Genomic DNA, 19,302 nt, shown 5'->3' on the forward strand with positions numbered 1-19,302 from the left:
CAACCCACCATCGTGGACTCAGCGAAATCTTTGGGCATAACACTTGACACCAATCTCAGCATGCAGGAACACATCAACAAAGCAACTAAGGGAGCGAACTACCAAATCAACACCCTTAGGAAACTTAAACCCTTCCTGCCAGCCAAAGACTTCCAAACTGCTGTACAATCACTAGTCATACCTCGAATAGAATATGGCAGCACCGCCCTCTGCGGTCTCCCCCTAGCTACTACGGCACCCATAAGAGCCTCTTTAAACGCTGCAGCGAGACTTATCACTGGATCAAAAAAACACTCACACATTTCCCCTGACTTCAAATTCCTGAACTGGCTGCCTTTTGAAGCCAGAATACACCTGAAAATTGCTTGTTTGACGCACAAGGCTGTCCACCTGAGCTCACCTAGATACCTCGCTCAGAAGCTGACGATTTCTGGAGGCTCCAGAAACACTAGAGGCACAAACAATCTTTTGCTAAAGCCTAAAAGATTCCGCAAGGAAAAAACGTATAAACGCTCTTTCTCAGGAATGGCTCCCAGGATTTGGAACTCACTCCCCCCTGAAACCAGGCTCATCCCATCTACCATCCTTTTCAAGAAAGAAGTAAAAGCGATCCTCATGGCTAAATACACTTGAACCACTACTGGGGATCAACTTCAAAGACTCGATACTGATCTGTACTACTTGTTCGAACCCTTTTCATTTTTGTTCGACTTTGAAATTGTCTTACTTGATTGTTTATGATATCACCTCACTGTACTTTTAACACTATTGATGTATCTACGTATATATGCTCCCCTCCTCTGTAAAGCGCTCTGATATCTGCGAAGATCTTGTTCGCGCTATATAAAACTTTCAAAATAAATAAAAATAAATAAATAAATAATAGGGATCAGCCCAAGAACATAATACTATTTTGTCAGTAGAACCAAAAAAATCCTTGCCTTGATCCTCATTTCTTGAGAACCCAAAATAAGTTGTCTTGCAGTGAAGCTTTGCGGTCTACTAATGCGAAGACATCAGGCCTCAGTTAGAGTTTGGCAGAGGGGGGAGCACTGGCGTTACTTGGAGATTCTCCTGACCAACCAGTCTCATGGTTCTCCCCCCTGTTTAGAGCTGGGGCAAGCAGTTTTACTCCGATGGAGCCTCCGCTGTAAAACCCGGCATCCCGACCACCTGTGGATTACCAGGTGGCAGACGGTCCCCCCACCCTAAACAGTGCGGATGATCGTCATTCATGAAAATGAATTATTATAGCCTTATAGCCCGCCGTAGAGGGCTATACCGGCTATTAAAGGCCCTCTCCAGCGTTAAAGGCCCCGAGCCGAAGGCGAGGGCCTTTAACAAGGGAGAGGGACTTTAATAGCGGTATAGCCCATCTACGAAGGGCTATAAGGCTATTAGAACATTCTGTCACTAGAGGACAGAATGTTCTAACAAAAAAAACAAAGCTTTTTGGAAGCGTGAGGGGATTGGAATCCCCTCAGGCTCCCTGAAGCCTTTGTTCACAGCCAGAGCTATGAACAAAGAAACATTGGAATGTTGGAGCTCCAGGCTTATACCAGCCATTATAAGCCCAGAGCAGTCCATTGTTTTCAATGGAGCTCCCAACATTCCAATGTTCTAATAGGTGGTAAGGATTGATCCAGGAGGAAAACACTATTTTACCAACAGCACCAAATAATCTTGCCCTGTTCCTCGTTACAGCAATATAAACTGTAATACATGAATGGTTCTTTACTATATTTTATTAAATCGGAAGACTTACGGCCTCATTTTGAGTTTAGCGGAGTGAAATGACTGCTGTAAACCAGAAAAGCTACCACCACACCCAAACTCATGGTTCCTCCCTCTATTTAGAGAAGGGTAAAGCATCAATTTTACAACTGTTGGATGCTGCACTAGCTCTGGTGGGGTAAAAATCTCCCCAAGCAGCTTGAGTGCAAAAGTGTCACCAGGACACAGTGGCAGTCGTGTCACCCTATTGAAGGCAGGATGATAGTCATGCAAGACTTGTCAGATGCAGACAGGGATATGTAGAATGCCCCCATGCACAGGGAAACATGTCTCTGGGTGTTAGGTCTTTTACTTTTGTTCAGTTTGTTTTCTCTGAACAAAACAGTTTGCCAAGTGGGTGCTTTCAATATGGCGCCCATCTTCTATGCAGTGAAGGGAGCGGCCACCACGACGACTACCTTCACAGTACAGAGATCTTCACCAGGCAGGGAGGGACCTTTAAATAGCACAAGCTTCTTTCATAGGTTGGTGGAAGCCATGACCGCTAGCTCCCTGGCGGGCCAGTGGACCGTCCACTAGGGTGTATATGAGGTCCTTAATACTCATTTTACATAAATGGTAATGCTTTCTACATCTGTAGGGGGATTATTCATACCTGTTAATTATTTTCTATAATACTATGGAATTAGGCCCTTGGTGCAAGCTGCAGATTTCAAATAACGGCTATTTATGTGCAAAATGAAGAAGTATAAGGTAATATGTATTTTGGTACAATAATGCCATTTCTGATTTCTGGCAACATTGACAAACCACTCTGCCTTTGGTCTCATGAACTGATGTCAAGTCACTTATATTTTCGGACAATAAAAAGAGAATACCCTAACTCTGCTGCTATTTCAAGCAAGACTCCAAAACTAAATGGAAGCATATCCTGGATAATACCCAGCAATTGCTAAAGACCTAGAAAAAAATCCAGAGCGACTTCACCTCTGCGTTAAATTATTTTATTTTCAAGAAAACAGATTCTTCTTGCAGTCCAAACTATGGGCCAGATGTAGGTAAATTTTATTTTACCACCTCTTAAATACCGCATCATACCGACTCGGTATTTAAGAAGTGGTAAAATAAAAGTACCGAGATGTAGGTAAATACAGATGTGCATTTACCGAATCGGAAACAATCGGTATTTACCGATGCGGTAAATACCGACCGGTAAATGCCCATGCATTCCTATGGGCTTTGAAGCCCATAGGAATGATTGGGCATTTACCGGTCGGTATTTACCGCATCGGTAAATACCGATTGACACAAGGGTGCAGGGGGTGTCACTTTGACACCCTCTGGCACCCCCAAAAGAGGCTCGGGTGCCATGTGGCAGGCATACCTGCCCTAAGGGCAGGTCTGCCTGTCATATGGCATAGGTGTGCATGCACACATGTGCAAGCACACCAGAATCGGTATTTTACCATCAAATAGTATTTGATGGTAAAATACCGATTTTTTAATGCTTGTGGGACTCAGAAGAGTCCCACCTACATATCAATTTTTCCTATTCCGTAAAAATACCGACTCGGTATTTTACATAATCGGTAAATTTACCTATCGGTAAATTTACCGAGTCTGTAAAATACAGGGCCCTACATCTCAAATTGCATTTACCGGTCGGTAACGGCCGAATTCGGCCGTTACCGACCGGTAAATGCCTACCTACATCTGGCCCTATGTGTTTCTACTATCTCCACCATCCTGACACACTGATCGCAGCTCTGCCACTCCCTTTTTTCAGCACTTCTGTCCCACCCACGCTGTCCCTTTATCTGTCTAATTTTCCTCTAACATCCCCCCCAGCTTGTACCCATATTAAAATCTACCAATCAAAAAGCTCTCAATTTGACCCTTAAAGCCCCAAAACAAGCCAAGTTTCCATATACCTACAAATATTGAACCTTCCTCTTTTCATTCCTCAGCTAAAAAAAATGGTTCTCACCATTCCTCCCTCTCCAACTCCTGCCTGGTGTCCCAATGTCCCCTCTTAGGAGTTATTTAAACGACTTGTGAATAATGCCTGACTCGATTTCCCCATGCCAAATCTGCTTGATCTCTTCAGACAGCTTTCCGCACTCTATTTTATCTATCCCACTTACACACACATATTTCACACAGCCAGATTTATTATCTCTACCAGAACCAAGTCTCGTCTGTCTGTAATCTCCTCAATTTCTCAGCAGCACTCCACATTGTTGATCCATCCACACTCTTATCTACATTTAGCATTACAGGCACAGCCCCTGATTCTACATGAACATAACACCCAAGTCTTCTTGTTACCCTCCCTTTCTCCACACGTCCAAGCGCACATATCCAGCTGACTCTTAGCAATCCAGCATTGGCTAACACTGCATTTTCATTCTGTGATCATCTAAAACAGAGATGACCAACATCCTGGACATCTATGTACCAACTCCAGACCCAATCCAATTTCTTTGGCAACTATTAACACCTGCCCCAATCCTATTTCTTTGGTACTGTCAGTCAAAATTAGCCTCCTCTTCAACCCCTTGCGGCCAGAGTATTTCATAACTGGAACGTCCATAGCATCCACCCACACATATCCTTCCCTACAGCCACTGTCTGATTAGGCACTATGACTGAAAAAGTACACTGCTCAGCTTCCTGTCCTACACATTCTTCCCTGTGCACAAAGTAAATAATTTGGTTAAAAGAATCTTTGACAACATTTAAAGTCATACCACCACGTCATCAGATGATCAGCAGGTTGGACACCTATCAGCAACCATATTTCGTGTCCTCAAAACTAAATACGGGTACCAATAGGTCTGAAGCAGACACCTCAATGCTCACGCATTGAGAGTACGTCTGCTCGACCTAAAAATTAGGACTTAATGAAAAACTACTGGTACCCCATCCAAAGCCATAATTAACCCCACCACGGCATGATCCCTGAAACTCAGACCTGGTATGTCACTCCTTGTATCCTTCGCTCAGCCAGTGAAACCGTGTAGCTCCTCGCACACCACAGGAACTCACTCCCTCAACACAGTGAAAATCTCCCCACTCCTCCAGTTCAAGACTGCACTCTTGGCCCACTTCCTACCACTGGAATTCCACAAGTAGAAACACTTCCCAAGCCATTTATCTTCACAACAACTTCATTTCTAAGTATTATCTCGTGACTCTTCACTTACCATCTTTCACACCAATAGCGTTCTCAGCATGTCCACCCACCCAATCCGATACCTGCTTGCAGAGATTTGGTGCGGTTCTTGTGCACAATGAAAGGCTGTTGCTCAAATAACTATATACAGAGTCAATTGCTTATTTATTCCATGTATTGTCTTTACTTGCACCAAATTGTTTAATATGCACCAAGTGTAACTTCAACTTATTTCTGATTGCACTTATGTATGGCCTTAGCAAATTGACTGTAGTTTCTTCTTAAAAGATTATAGCCAGAGATGTATATCAATAATAAAATTGTGTAGAACTATGTACATCCAAAGAACCTGTAGAACGGTAACATTTAGTAAAAGCTATTCGATTTTTTGACAAACCTTTTGCAGTAGGAGTCACCCTGCCAATACTAAGTATGTAGCAAGCATTGGCAAAGAAAATAGGTCTTGATTTAATGTGCTAACACGTTACAAGCATGCACAGGTGTGTATTTGTGTACGAATTAGCAGTGAGGAGCAGATGGACGGGACGATTGTGATATGTAAATTAGTCCCTTAAAAACTGCATTGCAGGCACTCCATTAGAGGCGGAAGGATACATCTAAATAGCCAATAGTATTAGCATTAGGTTAGAACATTTACCAAATGGGTTGAGCTAAGAAGTGACACGCCAATAACAGAAAGTGGCTCGAAAGGGGCAAACTCAAAAACAACTGTACTCCTGTTGGAAACAAAACGTTGTTTGGACAGCTGTGGTGTCAGAGGAAGACCTAAAAAGAGCCGGAAGGTACCGAGGTGCACGTCAAGCAGCTACCGATTTCATGTCTTGTTTGAGATCAACAATATTCCTGTTGGTTCTCTTTGGGGGATAACAGCAGTCACAATAAACTGAAAAATCCAAATGAGTATTTCAAAAGTGAAACCACAGAAATCGCAATGCGGTGAAAATGTAACTGTACATCGACAGTTGCTTCAGGGAATCCTCAATGGCGCTCCATTTTTTTGTATTTGTTATTCCTAATCGACTCTCACACTCACAACTTGGTAGAAACGTTCTTGCTAGTCTTTCCCAGGGATAAGGGAAGCATGCCTCCTGAATTTCTGTAATTCGCCATTTAGTAAGTCTTTCTATAATTCTTCATTTCAAACTCTCCACGAGTTTGGTCTGTGCCGCGCAATACATCTACAACATGTATATTTACTTCAGAACTGCAAAATCGTATTGGGACTCCACCAGGTCAAAGAAGAGAACTAGGCGGACATATTAGATCAGACTAAGTTAGTCCTAGCTGAAATACAACGCGTTGTTTGATGCGGAGAATGTGAAATGTACCGTCTTTTTTCCTGCACTTAAGTGATAAATTGACACAAAGGACACCCCCGGAAGCAGTACGTGTAAAAAATGAAACACTTCAACACGTGCAGATTGTGCCGACGGCTGCCAGGAGCTGTGGTCTCTCTATCCAAGGTGCATTCCTTTTTTTTTTTTTTTTTTAAGTATTTCGGGTAAAGTGAGCGGAAACTAGCACATGTTTCCGTCAGATTCCCTTGTCTGCTGAAGGCTCTTTAATGAGACGCAGGACTTTCAGTAAAAGGCGATGAGACGTGAGGAAACCCAGACAGCGCGGCCCGCGGGCGCTGCATCTGCTGGGGTGTGTGGGACGCCGGCCACCGGTGCACGGACGGGCGGCCGGCTGTGCTGAAGCAGCACATGTGGCTTGCTTTGAAACAGCCTTTGCTTATTATTCTAAAATGATCAAAAGGTTATTCCACTTTCTGCGGGAGGCACCTGAACCCTCTAAGCCACGAAAACACGTCCTGCCTTTTCAAGGACGCTCTGCAAGCTTAAGGAGTTAAAGCCCAGGAGACATCTTTATATACACAGAAGGGCCACACTCGTCTTCCCTGTTCTTTCGTCCTTTTTAATATCCGCGCATCCTGCTAATACTTATTTTTGTTACCCCGGCTCAGGGTCATTCTGTAATATATCATACTTCCTGCCGGCGGCAGAGAAATAACTTTTGTGATGAGGACATGCTGAGAAGACCTGCAGCTTTCACTGCAGGGGCACAGCTGCCATCAGTGCTTCACATGCATAGGGACTGGGATCGAGGGGTTCAAGGGCTCACCGGACCCCAGTTACAGCAGCATCTTAGTATCTACTGGGGTCAGTGAAGCCCATTGCTTTAGCTTGCATTATAATCACATTACATGCACTACGTTATATAGTATTTGTATAGTGCATGGTTGAAAGGCAGTTAAGTGCTGCATAGGGTGGAAGGCAGAATTCCAATCAGAGTGAGAACACAAGTGGGGCCTTGGGTTCTTGGAGGAGAAGGGGGTGGATTATTTAAGGTGTTGTGATGTAGTGTTCTTGAAAGAGGTGCTTTTTTTTAACCCTTTTCCAAACAACTGTAGGGTTGGCATTTATTTATTTATTCAAAGTTTTATATAGCGCGAACAAGATCCTTGCAGAGATCAGAGCGCTTTACAGAAAGAAGGGGTAGGGACAACAGGAGGGTGATTAAGCAAACTATTGGGTACAATATAGTAGTCAGTAGTAGGTGAGTAGCATAATACGATAGCAATCATGTACAGATATAATAACAATAAACAATCAGGTAACCAATAATACAAAACCGGTGCAAAGTCTTTGAGCCAGCAACAATAGAGTTCAGGTGAACTTGGCCATAAGGATGGCTTTTACCTCTTTCTTAAAAGTTACATAGCCAAGGGGTAGGGGCAGCAAAAGGGTGGTTAAACAAACTATTAGGTACAATATATTGGGTACAATATAGTAGTCGGTAGTAAGTGAGTAGCATAATAGGATAGCAATCGTACAAATATAATACCAATAAACAATCAGGTAACCAATAATACAAAAGCGGTGGAAAGTCTTTGATCCAGCAACCGTCGAGTTCAGGTGAACTTGGCCATAAGGATGGCTTTTACCTCTTTCTTAAAGCATGCAGTGGAGGAGATAAGCCTGGTTTCAGGAGGGAGTGCATTCCAGATCCTGGGTGCCATTCCTGAGAAGGAGCGTTTGTACGTTTTTTCCTTCCGGAATCTACGAGGTTTCAGGAGTAGATTTTTTGTACTTCTATTGGATCTCGAGCCTCCTGATATAGTCAATAATGCAGTAAATTGGTGCATGAACATTTGCTGCAGCCTAAAGTGACTACAAGGCTGCATTCAATTAAAAATGTTGCCTATGATTTCAGATCAATCCTTAAGTCTTTTTCACTTTCACAGGATGCTGTAATCTCGTGTCATCCACCTACATAGTTATCTTATTTAAAATACTTTATTCATGGCTCATAAAAACCTTACTAAAAAGATACAAAAACGTATACAATTGTCCTCCTATATTTTCATAATTATTTACATTGAATGAAAGGACATAATTCACAATTAATTATTCACCCTTATCTTAAGATAATTATTTCACGTCCTGAAACACAATCCCCGATCCTGTTCTTGGCAGGAGTAATTCTGCAACAGCTTTGGTTTTGCCACATTATTACAAATGGCCACAATTTGGAAAATTAACCAACTAAAAATCTTTGGTGCATAGTCACATCGAAGTGACGGAGCCTTTATTGATGTCCCAATTGTACAGATGTTGAACAGACTTTACTGAGGTAGCAGCCTGTGATGAAAGGACCCGAGTGTATGCTTGTACAACCTAACCTGGTGCACCAGTTGGGAGTGAGCATTGCTAATACTGCACATTTTCTTCAGTATGATAGGCTGTGAACAATTTCCGCAATAAACCAGCAAGAGGTTGGGTCACAGTTTATTTAAACAACATGCATATTGGCATTGATGGATGCAGTTTGTTCCTGGAGCATAGATGGAGTAGGCTTGTTACTTTGTTATATTTTCCTTCTCGTCGTATGCAGTTATATGCAATCGTCACAATTCTCCAGCTTACCTGCACTTATGAGAAAAGTTAACTTTTCAGAGTGTTTCTTTCTATTTCACACTTTCACTACTCCAAAACTCTGGCAGAATCTCAGGAATCCACTGCACTGGTGTTCAGCTTCTTTCTGTGCATTGAAAAGGGAACATACTTCGGCAGCCAGCAACATGCTCCAATGATTTTCAGTGAAACTAGAGGGGTAAACAATGGTTACTTACCTGTAGGAGTAGTTTTGCTTAAGGAATTTTCTGGATTTACATGCTGCGCATTGTTCCGTTATCTAGCAGTTGGGTCTGGAATTGTTTTAGCTCAAATGTATCCGGGACTTGAGAGCGCTTGGTTTCCTTGTATAATGTATCTACCTGTTTTTATCCCAATGCTAACCTCCCCTCCTAAATCTTTTGTTTACCACCTGTCAATCCTGTAAAGTGCTCCGATACCCTCACAGGCCTGGTTCACGCTCTATAAAACTTTAAAATAAATACATTTGACACCGGTACTATAGCGTGGGCTTTAGACTTAGATTGGACATGCCTGCACTAAATAAATTCAGACTTTCCTGGAACAGTTAGAGGGAAATAATAAAAGTAACAATATAGCAGTGGCAAAGTGGAGGCCTGCAGTCTGAAAGTTACACTTACCAGGAAAAGGGACCGACTGCTTGCCTTTACGTGGAGCTGACACTACTTCCATGAGGAAGAGGCCTGCTGCCGAGCTTATTTCGTTACTCTGAGTGGCACTACCCTGTGGTAGGGCTGGCATCAATCTAAGACGGGTGTGAATCAAGTAAACACTGTATCCCTGTATCCACACATACACACACAAAAGAAGCAAAAGTTGGCAGTCTGTTCAGGTCTAAGCTAGGGCATGGAAAATAACTTTAATATCCGATCTCTGTGCATCCAGAATCCTTGCACCCCCCTCCACAAAGTGTGATGAAGCCCCCAAGAGTCCCTTCTCTTGCAGACATTCATTGGCCTTGGGCTGAACGGGGCTTCTCAAATAGTTGGGGCACGTGTAGGGTTGGGGCCCACCTGTGTATTTAGCAGTTTTCTGTTTACTGTTCCTAGATGACTCAGAAGAGGCTATTCAAATGAGTGAAGACTTCCCAAGGGGGTTTTGTGTTTTTACACTTGTTCCTCCACCTGTCTCCTGCTCCAATCACTTCCTCTATGCCCAGCACTTACATAAGTAGCTGTTTATTTTCTAGTCTTACATGTAAGTTTCTTTGTCGACTATAATTGTCTATTCTCTGGTCTCATTTTGCACCACAAATAGGCGTGCTGAAACAACTGCAAAACTGTGCACCACTAATAATAAAACCTTCAAGTAAATCTACGTTTACTTACCTGATTACTTACTGCTCATTTGCATATCTCGCACCGTGAAATGCAAGACTAAAATCCTATTCAATAGCGGTCACCCTTGTAATTAGACTTTATCACTGACGAGGGTCTTATGTATTTTGCTTTCCTTCATTCAAGTACCACATCCGAAGGCTTCACACACAGGCCACTATAAAAACACAACCTGCACCAACCACGCACAACTAAAGCAGTAGCTTTTTACTCACTGAGCTAACTGCAATCATAGCTCGGAGGCGCTATGCAAACACTAGAACTAAGTGCACGCGTCCATCTGGTTTTGCTTATTTCTATTATAACTATAGGTATGGGTGCATATATAAATAAAGCCAGGAGATCCATCTGCAGTTACATAAGGACTATAACAAAAATACATACCTTTATGTTGCAATTCTCATCAAGCAGGATGTTTTCCAGCTTCAGGTCCCTGTGCACAACACCGCTCTGAAAGACAAAGGAAGGGATGAGGCAGAGAAGGAGATACCGTTACTGACAGTAATGTGCACACACATTGTGGCCCCTATCCCTGAACCAGGGGTTTGCTCATCTCGAGACCCAGGGACAGTGGCCATGGGCAGGAGACGCACCAGAGCAGCAGCGGCTGCCCCTAGAGGGTGCCAGGGCATCGACCCTCTGGCACTACTGATGGCATATTACAGCTTTTATATGAAAAGAAGCGATCTCACAGGTAGTTTGTTTGCATGTAAATGCTGTAATGTCAGGTTTGCAGCAGAAGAGGGCTCCAATACCGGTTTTGCACATGTGTCAGGGGGGAGTTGTTACAGCCCAGCCTAACACATACCCAAAACATCTGGCATGCTGCACTAGCGTCGCGCAGTGCTGCACATCAGATAATGGAGCTTGAGGGCTTGTCAATCACACGCCCTCTTACCCAATCAGAATATGGAATAAAGAAAAAAGTCTACTTCTTGGTACCTTCAACCCTATTCCAGCTTCCGATTGGGTGGAAGCTCGTGGGTTTGCTGCTGCAGATAGATGGGAGTGTCGGAAAGCGTGGGCCTGCCTCAAGTAAGTTTTTCTGAATTTAAGTGTAAGTGTGTTTGTTTGTCTGTGTGCTGGGGATTGCACGTGTATATATATATGCAAGGATGTATTAGTGTGCGTGCCTGAAACAGTGTGTGTATGTATGAATGAATGTCTGCTTGTGTGTGAAGTAAATGTCTGCCCCGAGGTTTGGCAAGGACCGAGGCAGAGCGCTGGATCGTGCTGTTGGGCCCCACTACTTCCACACGGCACCGGCCACCACTGATCAGTGGCCTGCTGAGAAGTGGAGGGAGGAATGGGTGGAATCCTGCAATAAACAGCAGGAGAAACTTTTCGGAACTCCTTCCCAGCCCCATGGTGTAAAAGGCAATATGTTCTTCCTCAGGAGCCAAAAACAATGTCTTTCAGTGGCGGGAATCCTCAGAAAAAGACCCGAGGAGCCCCTTTGAATCCTGTGAACTCTAGCCCTGATAGGCAGGTCTGTTTACATGTTAGACAAGTCCCGGGCCTGTTCTATCTGTCTCAGCAGCTTGTATTCACTGCTTGGAAAATACTGCGCAGTTATGAACCTTCCAGTGAGGGGCTGTGGGTCGGCGGTATTCACAGAAGTCCTCAGATTCGGAAGTTAAAAGAGGGCCGCTTGGAAAAACATTGCGCCAGTCAACGCCAGGCCTGTTTATTGGTGCTGTGCCAAGACCCACGCTGTGCTGGGTGCCGAGATGAAGGAGCTAGGGCATGGAAAATGCTTGTTTTTCTGCTTCACAAGTGGGGACCACGCTGACGTGGCGTCGCCTGCATTGGCATCTGGTTACCAGAGCAGTTGTCTGTCCGGCCATACCCTGGCCAAAACAACAAGAACAAAACGCATGGGTGTCTCCTAGAAAAGTTGCAAGTGAAGTTATTTGGCAGTGTGGATGGTACCAAAGAACCTCAATTTTATGGTAAGTTAAACACAAGTGCTGGTAAACCCAATAGGTTAGGCCTTAGAAGCAGTGCAATTTTTTTTAAACATACGTCATTTGCATAAAATGCCACAAATACAAAACAATAAAATGAAGGCGTGATCAAGCAGCCCAGGCACTGAAGTGCGTTTTTTTTCAGGTCGCTGAGCATAAGTGATCAGGCAAAACGCTGCTACTCCCTGTAACCATTGCTGCAAGCAAAATAGTATCGGGGGAGGGGCAGATGCAAAATGTGAATAAGACCTCAAGGGACCAATGGATGAAGAGTGCTAACCGAAAGCCCATGTACATGTATGTCTAATGTTAGGGAGATTACTGTTTTGGGGGTGGTGGCGTGGGGAGGCTGGCGTGACAGCTAAAGGTATTTCTAGGCCAAACCTCAAAATATCAAAATTCCAATTTTTTTTCAGGGAAAGTACGTGGCTTTTGTTGAGTGGAGGCAAACGTAAATGTCACCACCTCTTCTCTTAGGAGTTCGTAATATTTTCATCTTGAAGGAACAACCTGGTTCCTCAGTGACCCCGGCCCCCAAGATGGCCCCAACTATTACAGTATTGGCTGCTGAGGGTTTGGAGACAACACTCTTCACTTGCATCTATTTCCACTTCTCACCTTGTGACAATAGTGCACTGCGGAGACGATCTGTCTGAAAAAATGCCTCGTCTCTCTCTCGGTGAGCCTCCGTCTTTCACTGATGTAATCGTACAGCTCGCCTTTGCTGGCATATTCCATGATGATGACAATCTTGTCCTTATTTTCAAACACTGCAGAGAAAATTGAGAAGTGTTATGACCACAAATAGTAAAGCAATAGTCCTTGACAACTGTGAAACAGCTTAAAGGGCTCATTATTATGAACAGTTTTAATACCAATGAAAGTGACTATATGATTTTATGGTATCACTTGCTGTAAGGCACTTTGCCCCAAATCCTACTGTTGTGCTGTAGTAGATTGACCTCTTCTATATGCTTATGATAAATTTCACCATTCACTTTTTAAATATTGTATGTATTTATCAGTTTTATGAAGAGCTACTAAGAAGCGCAAACAAAAGCAACAGAGAAGACATGGAGAGGAAAGGAAACAATGATGAGCAACATCATTATGTAACAAAGTCGAAGGGTTGCCAATGGATGGAGAAAAAAGGTTTGGGTTTTCCCCCTTGGGATACACATTACATTTACTCTGCATCTACCATTGCATATTCACAATATTTATTCACAGTCTCATTTGGCATATCCACTAGAGTCGATCAACTATGTTTACAAAATATATTCTCAGCGTTTCCTTGTAAATTCACTACAATTTATCCAAGAAACTTATTCATGTCCTTATTTGGGTGAGTCACAACTTCACAGGGCGAAATTTAGCATCACCAACCATGTCGAGATGGAGAGTGTTTTTAGCTGGATAAATAATCTTCACCCTAGAACATCTCCATGTATAACACATACTTTGAAATCACACACTACATTTACAAAACCCAAAAGTCTAAGAACAACACGAAGGCCCTCAAATGAAACCATTATTTTTGATGTAATTATCGGTTACTTGAATAGCTTAGATGATGGTCCTGCTGAAATACTTAAAAGCAAACTACTTATCTGATATACTGAATTCATGTTCCTCTTCGTCAGTGTTAGCGTGTTTTAATGTTGAGGAGTTGGTTGTGTAGAGTGCTATGTGAAGCTAAAGGACTTTTTATCATTAGAAAGTAGGGTTGAGGCTATTGGTGACTAATGAAGTGTGCATGGAGTGAGTAGGAATGTGCTCACTTTCGTGAGGGGTCACGAGTTGAAAGAGCAGCCTGTGTAGAAGGTCTTCGTAGTTCAGCTCAGCGAAGCATGCATGTAGCAGGAGAGAGCATGTGCACACATGTGAACCGTTGAAGACCGCATGGCTAGTCCATGTACCGCAACAGATCAAATCGGACAGCGTGGTGCTGAAAAACGAGACCATAGCTTGCCGAAGACAGAGAGGTAGGAGCAGAAAATCCGGGAGAGCTGTATGTAGCAAGTGACATCACCGCTTATGGATTACAATTCAAGTGATTACTCTTTTAATAATGGCCTAATCAATTGTTTGGTGCTCTAAAGTGATGCTCAGGTACTCCAAGGCCATTGCACGCAAAAAGATCACATCCTGGCTTAATGCCACTGCCACTAATTACCGCCTTTCCAGAATGTTGCTTAGAACGTGAATAACCGACCTAAAGGAATAAATGGATGGATGAAAACATGTTTTAGCGAGTGATCTTCAGTCAGCCAAGTCAGCGAATTGAATCATTTCCAGGTGTTTCTTCTTGATCAAAATAGCAGCCTCACAACTTGAGTTCATTTTATTGTACAGAGCCACATTTGACTTGTTCACTACAACATCAGTTTGCAAACATAACACGCATTGCAAAGCTAAGAGCTCTGTTCTTTACAAGGCTGTAATGTTGTTATTTATTAGCAAACATACACACACGGCATTAAAAGTGTTAAACTAATGAAAAGCAACAACCCCGCGGGTCTAAATGTGGCATGCATGACTGCAAAAAAAAAAAAAAGAAATTACCCACTGCCAAAATATATATTTTTTTAAAAAGACAGAAATGAAACTTCACTTGAAAGCAGGGATTAGACTGAAGTGTACTTCTTTTTAGGTGGATATGCACAAGTAAATTCCGTCACTCACAGGTAGCGAACGAAGGTGACGTGAGCTGATCCATCGTCCCATAGGAGGATGGAAGCAAAATGTTGACAGACTAATGGATGAATAGGGCTAACTAAAATCCTCTATATATAAACAAAAACATTGCATTTTTATCATGAACACTTTGGAAAACATGAGACTAACAACTTGTTAAGCGAATAACAAGATAAGCTATATTATGACATCTATCTTGAAAAACCTCATTGGTTTGTCACATCACACTCAAAGATCTGCATTTGAATCATAACAATGAATAATCACTGTAATTGTTTATATAGCACTCAACACAAGAAGTCGACGAATAAAAACAAATGCTATTGTTACCAAACTAAATGGGGCCTTTCCATTTATCATACATTTTGAACCTGCAGATTAAAAATCTATTCTAACAAACTCCGCCTCATGCCGCGCGCGTGAAGAGAAAGCTCTTTTCCATAGTGGGGCCAGAGGCATTGCGCACTACAAGTCTGAACGGATGCGCCTTTGTTCGTTTGTGAAAGAAAGACATCACCTGGAGGGAGGACCCGTCTCTTCTCCGAGGAGGACCCCGCGGGCCTGCTCTCTCCCTCCAGAACAAAGGGAGCTGGCTGCGTCCTGAGGAAGCACGTTGTATGTGCAGCACACCCGTCTGAGGTCAGGTCACTGTGGCTCCCCAGCCCAGCCCAGCCCCAGGGCCAACACTCTGTGGCTGCTGGAGGCGCTGAGGCGGCGTGCCCGAACGGCGGCAGTTCGTGTTTAACGATGTCGTTTATGACTAAGTGTCACCGCCCCCTTAAACTTTTCATTCTTTCTCGCGCCGTTGTGTTGCATCTCAGTGCCCCACCTTGTTCAGGATCATACTCACCAAACGTGGTCGCAAGAGAAGCCTCTTCATGGGATCTGGCCCGTGCGTGAGCCAAAGCCACGACGTTACAGTTACACCACAGTGGAGCCACGTGAAGGAATGTTTTGGACTCTGTGGGACAGGGAATGTGAATGCACCTGGGAGTATGCAGTCTTAACCTTATCAAGCTGACAATTAATTCAGCTGTGTGAAGTATTACCAACAACACCGAAGACCTAAGAGAAGGCACATGGTCCAACGACTGAACCCCGCAACATGCAAGCTCGGTCCTCATTTGAACCAAGACATTCTAGTGGGTAGGAACCATTTTAAGGTCGATTTCGAACAGTGATCCGACAAAAAGGGAGTTAGGCACTTTTGTTCTTTAACAACAGGCATGCCCTATCTCCTGCTGCTTGGGACTTCTCCGATCATGAGTTTTCTTGGATGTGTGTTGCAGGAGAGTAGGATCTGCTTCCTATGGTTACCCCCACTTTTTGCAGTGCTTTACTGGTTTTTCGACTTCAGTATGGCTGTGGCCCTGCTAATCAGGCCCACAGCCTAGCTGTTATCTCTCTAAATTGATACCATGTACTTTAGGTACATATCAGATTGGTTACTGGGTCACCCTTTTGAGCCCCTGTATATGGTACCCTTGGTACCCAGGGCATAGGTGCACCCTTGGCCTACCAGGGGCTGCAGCATGTATCATGCCACCCCTGGTTAGCCTTCCATACTGACACCACAGGTCTGCAATTGCAGCCTAGGTAAGGTGGTGTAATCACCTCTTACTTAGATATAGTATACCTACATATATATATATATATATATATATATATATATATATATATATATATATGACACATATTAACCTATAAGTCACTCCTATTGCAGGCCTTGACAATCCTGGAGGCGGAGTGCTTGGTTTTGTGTGAGAGGGTGCCCTAGCATGAACTGAGCCCCTCTGCAGCTTTTGGAACCATCTCCTTGTAGCTGTTCTATGATATAGCCATACCATATACTCTTAAGAGCATTATAATCCTCGCGGTTAATGTTAACTTTGGTTTGGCTTTATCAAAACATGTTGTGTAAGGTGTCAAACACTTTGGAATACTACCCCCCTCCCCGCCAGTCCTGGCGGCGGGGATAGCATTCCACCCTTCTAGAGGGAGAAGATATGTAGTTACTGGTAAACCCAGGTAAAGTTAAACAGAGCCCCAGCATCACAAAATGGATGCTGCTGCCACAGACACGAATTTGCCCTCCTGCTGCTGGACGAAACTCCGGCAGGGGAGGCCTGGACAGTAGGTTTCCTGTCCAGGGAGGTGCCAGCACCTCCCCAGACAGGCTTTAGTGTATTGGGGCAGGGTGGGTTGCATTCAGTGAATGCTTTTCAGACACTGCCTGGGGCACACTAGGTGCTCCATGCATTTCCTAGTTCAAACCGGTTGCTGGGGCACTCAGCCCCAGCTCAGGCGCGAAACTGGACAAAGGGGAAGGGGGTGTAACCACCCCCTCCCCAGGTCCACCTATAGGAGGGACCTTAGAGTTACCCCTAACCTTGCTATAAGAATAGGATCCCAGTCCCTAGGACTTTAGATTACCCTGGGCAAAACTCTGCAACATATATCTTGGACCTTCGACATTCCATATCGACTGGAAGACGGAATAAATCTCCCTTGTGGTGAAGGAGTGACCACCCTGTTCAAACACCAACTGCATCTTTGCTGGTCTGCATTTTTGAGGCTCCTGCCAGATCCTGAAGAATCTGCGACACAGGACACGAACTTCCAGACATCACTGACGCTGACCTGCGCTCCCAAACTGGACAAAGGGGAAGGGGGTGTAACCACCCCCTCCCCAGGTCCACCTATAGGAGGGACCTTAGAGTTACCCCTAACCTTGCTATAAGAATAGGATCCCAGTCCCTAGGACTTTAGATTACCCTGGGCAAAACTCTGCAACATATATCTTGGACCTTCGACATTCCATATCGACTGGAAGACGGAATAAATCTCCCTTGTGGTGAAGGAGTGACCACCCTGTTCAAACACCAACTGCATCTTTGCTGGTCTGCATTTTTGAGGCTCCTGCCAGATCCTGAAGAATCTGCGACACAGGACACGAACTTCCAGACATCACTGACGCTGACCTGCGCTCCCAGTAAAGCTGAGACCTTTGGCAGACAGGGGAGACCGGAACTCCTGGACATCCTGCATCTTTGCAACTGCACCTACTTCCCGAGGTTTCCCAAAGTTGGGAATTGGGGTACTTGAAGCTCCTGCCCCGAGCACCTTTTGCACCGAAGCTCAGAGGCCTACACTCCACGAGTGTCCCGTGGGCCCGCTTCTTGCATTTTACCTCAATCCCCTGAAATCACCCGACATCGGTTGGCATCTTCCCATCGCCTTCCTGTTCACTGGCTAGTGACCCAGACTCTGTCCCTTCTGCTTTCAGGTTCTTCACATCCTTGATCCACCCTTGGATCCACCCGGACACTTCTCCTCTTGTCGCCAGCAGCATTTCTTTGCAGCTCTCCATTGGAATCGACGACGAAACTGGACATCAAAAGACACCTACGCACCCGGCTTCCATGGGTGAGGTAACTCGACTACTCTGGTAGTCTTGTGGGTCTTGACTCTTGAAGTGTCTAGCTCTAAAAGGGTTCCATCGTAGTTCACCTAGAAGTTCCCTTAATCTTTCAAATTGTAATTTGTTAGTTTCCCATAGAAAGTCAATGGTGATCCGCGGCTGTGTTTAGACACTGCACGCATCCCCCGTGGGTCTCCTGCATCCTAACCTTTGGTGGTTCTAGGTAGCCCCAGCGGTTCTACAGGCCCTAGGCCTGCTTTCTAACTCTCACGTGGTTCTTATACCACTATTTTAGTATATGGTTTGTGAGGCCCCTAGGGCATAAAGTATACTGTGCAACTTATCGTATGCTAATTAAGTTCCTTGTATTGTACTTTTACCTCTGACCTCATAAAGAGACCAGAGGGGTTGTGTTTAGATTAAATACATATATATTTGATATATACCTTGTGTGGTGTGCTTTCATTTGATCATTCAAGAGATTATAATTGGTAAAACAACTTGCTTAACTCGCCTCTAAGTCTTAGCCTGAAGGCTGCTCTCCACAGCTACCACTAGGATAGCTTTCTACAAGGTTTACTTTACAATCTACCATCAATAAGGGTCGTTTGGACTGGTGCAAGGTGCCCACTAGAATAGTGGACATCATATACCAGGACAACTTCTCACATGTGTATTACATCTAGATAATGCAGATGCTAGCTCTGCCGCTCAGTACGACTGATGCTCTGCAAACATGTCAACACAGTGCCAGCCTTCGCAGGTTTAAGGAACTCCTTTCAAGGTGACGACTCAGAGCTACTGAACATCATCCACAGATCCCAAAACACGACTGAGGCCATATTACACGCAGGATGCATTGTTACCCCACGTAAAGTATAGCCTTAACCATAACTGGGTGCGTGAGGCACAGACTGGGACACGGCATCATATAATGGCGTGAACATGGCCCGCACTTTTACGGAGAATTAGATAAAGGTGGATCAGCTGTTTGAAGCCACCGCTCTGAATT

The 19,302-nt window shown here is 44.2% G+C and overlaps 1 protein-coding gene across 1 annotated transcript in view; it reads right to left on the reverse strand.

Annotated features, from left to right (window-relative positions):
* The window catches only part of NUAK1 (NUAK family kinase 1), a 148,478-nt gene that overhangs the window by 12,844 nt on the left and 116,332 nt on the right, over positions 1 to 19,302 (reverse strand). Inside the window, exons 3-4 of the mRNA XM_078677967.1 lie at positions 12,791 to 12,942; positions 10,590 to 10,655 (exon numbers count right to left, since the gene is read on the reverse strand). Coding sequence (XP_078534093.1) covers positions 10,590 to 10,655; positions 12,791 to 12,942 — 218 coding nt within the window. The remainder of the gene's footprint in view (positions 1 to 10,589; positions 10,656 to 12,790; positions 12,943 to 19,302) is intronic.

This window comes from Lissotriton helveticus, chromosome 1_1, assembly GCF_964261635.1.
Source record: "Lissotriton helveticus chromosome 1_1, aLisHel1.1, whole genome shotgun sequence".
Taxonomy (NCBI): domain Eukaryota; kingdom Metazoa; phylum Chordata; class Amphibia; order Caudata; family Salamandridae; genus Lissotriton; species Lissotriton helveticus.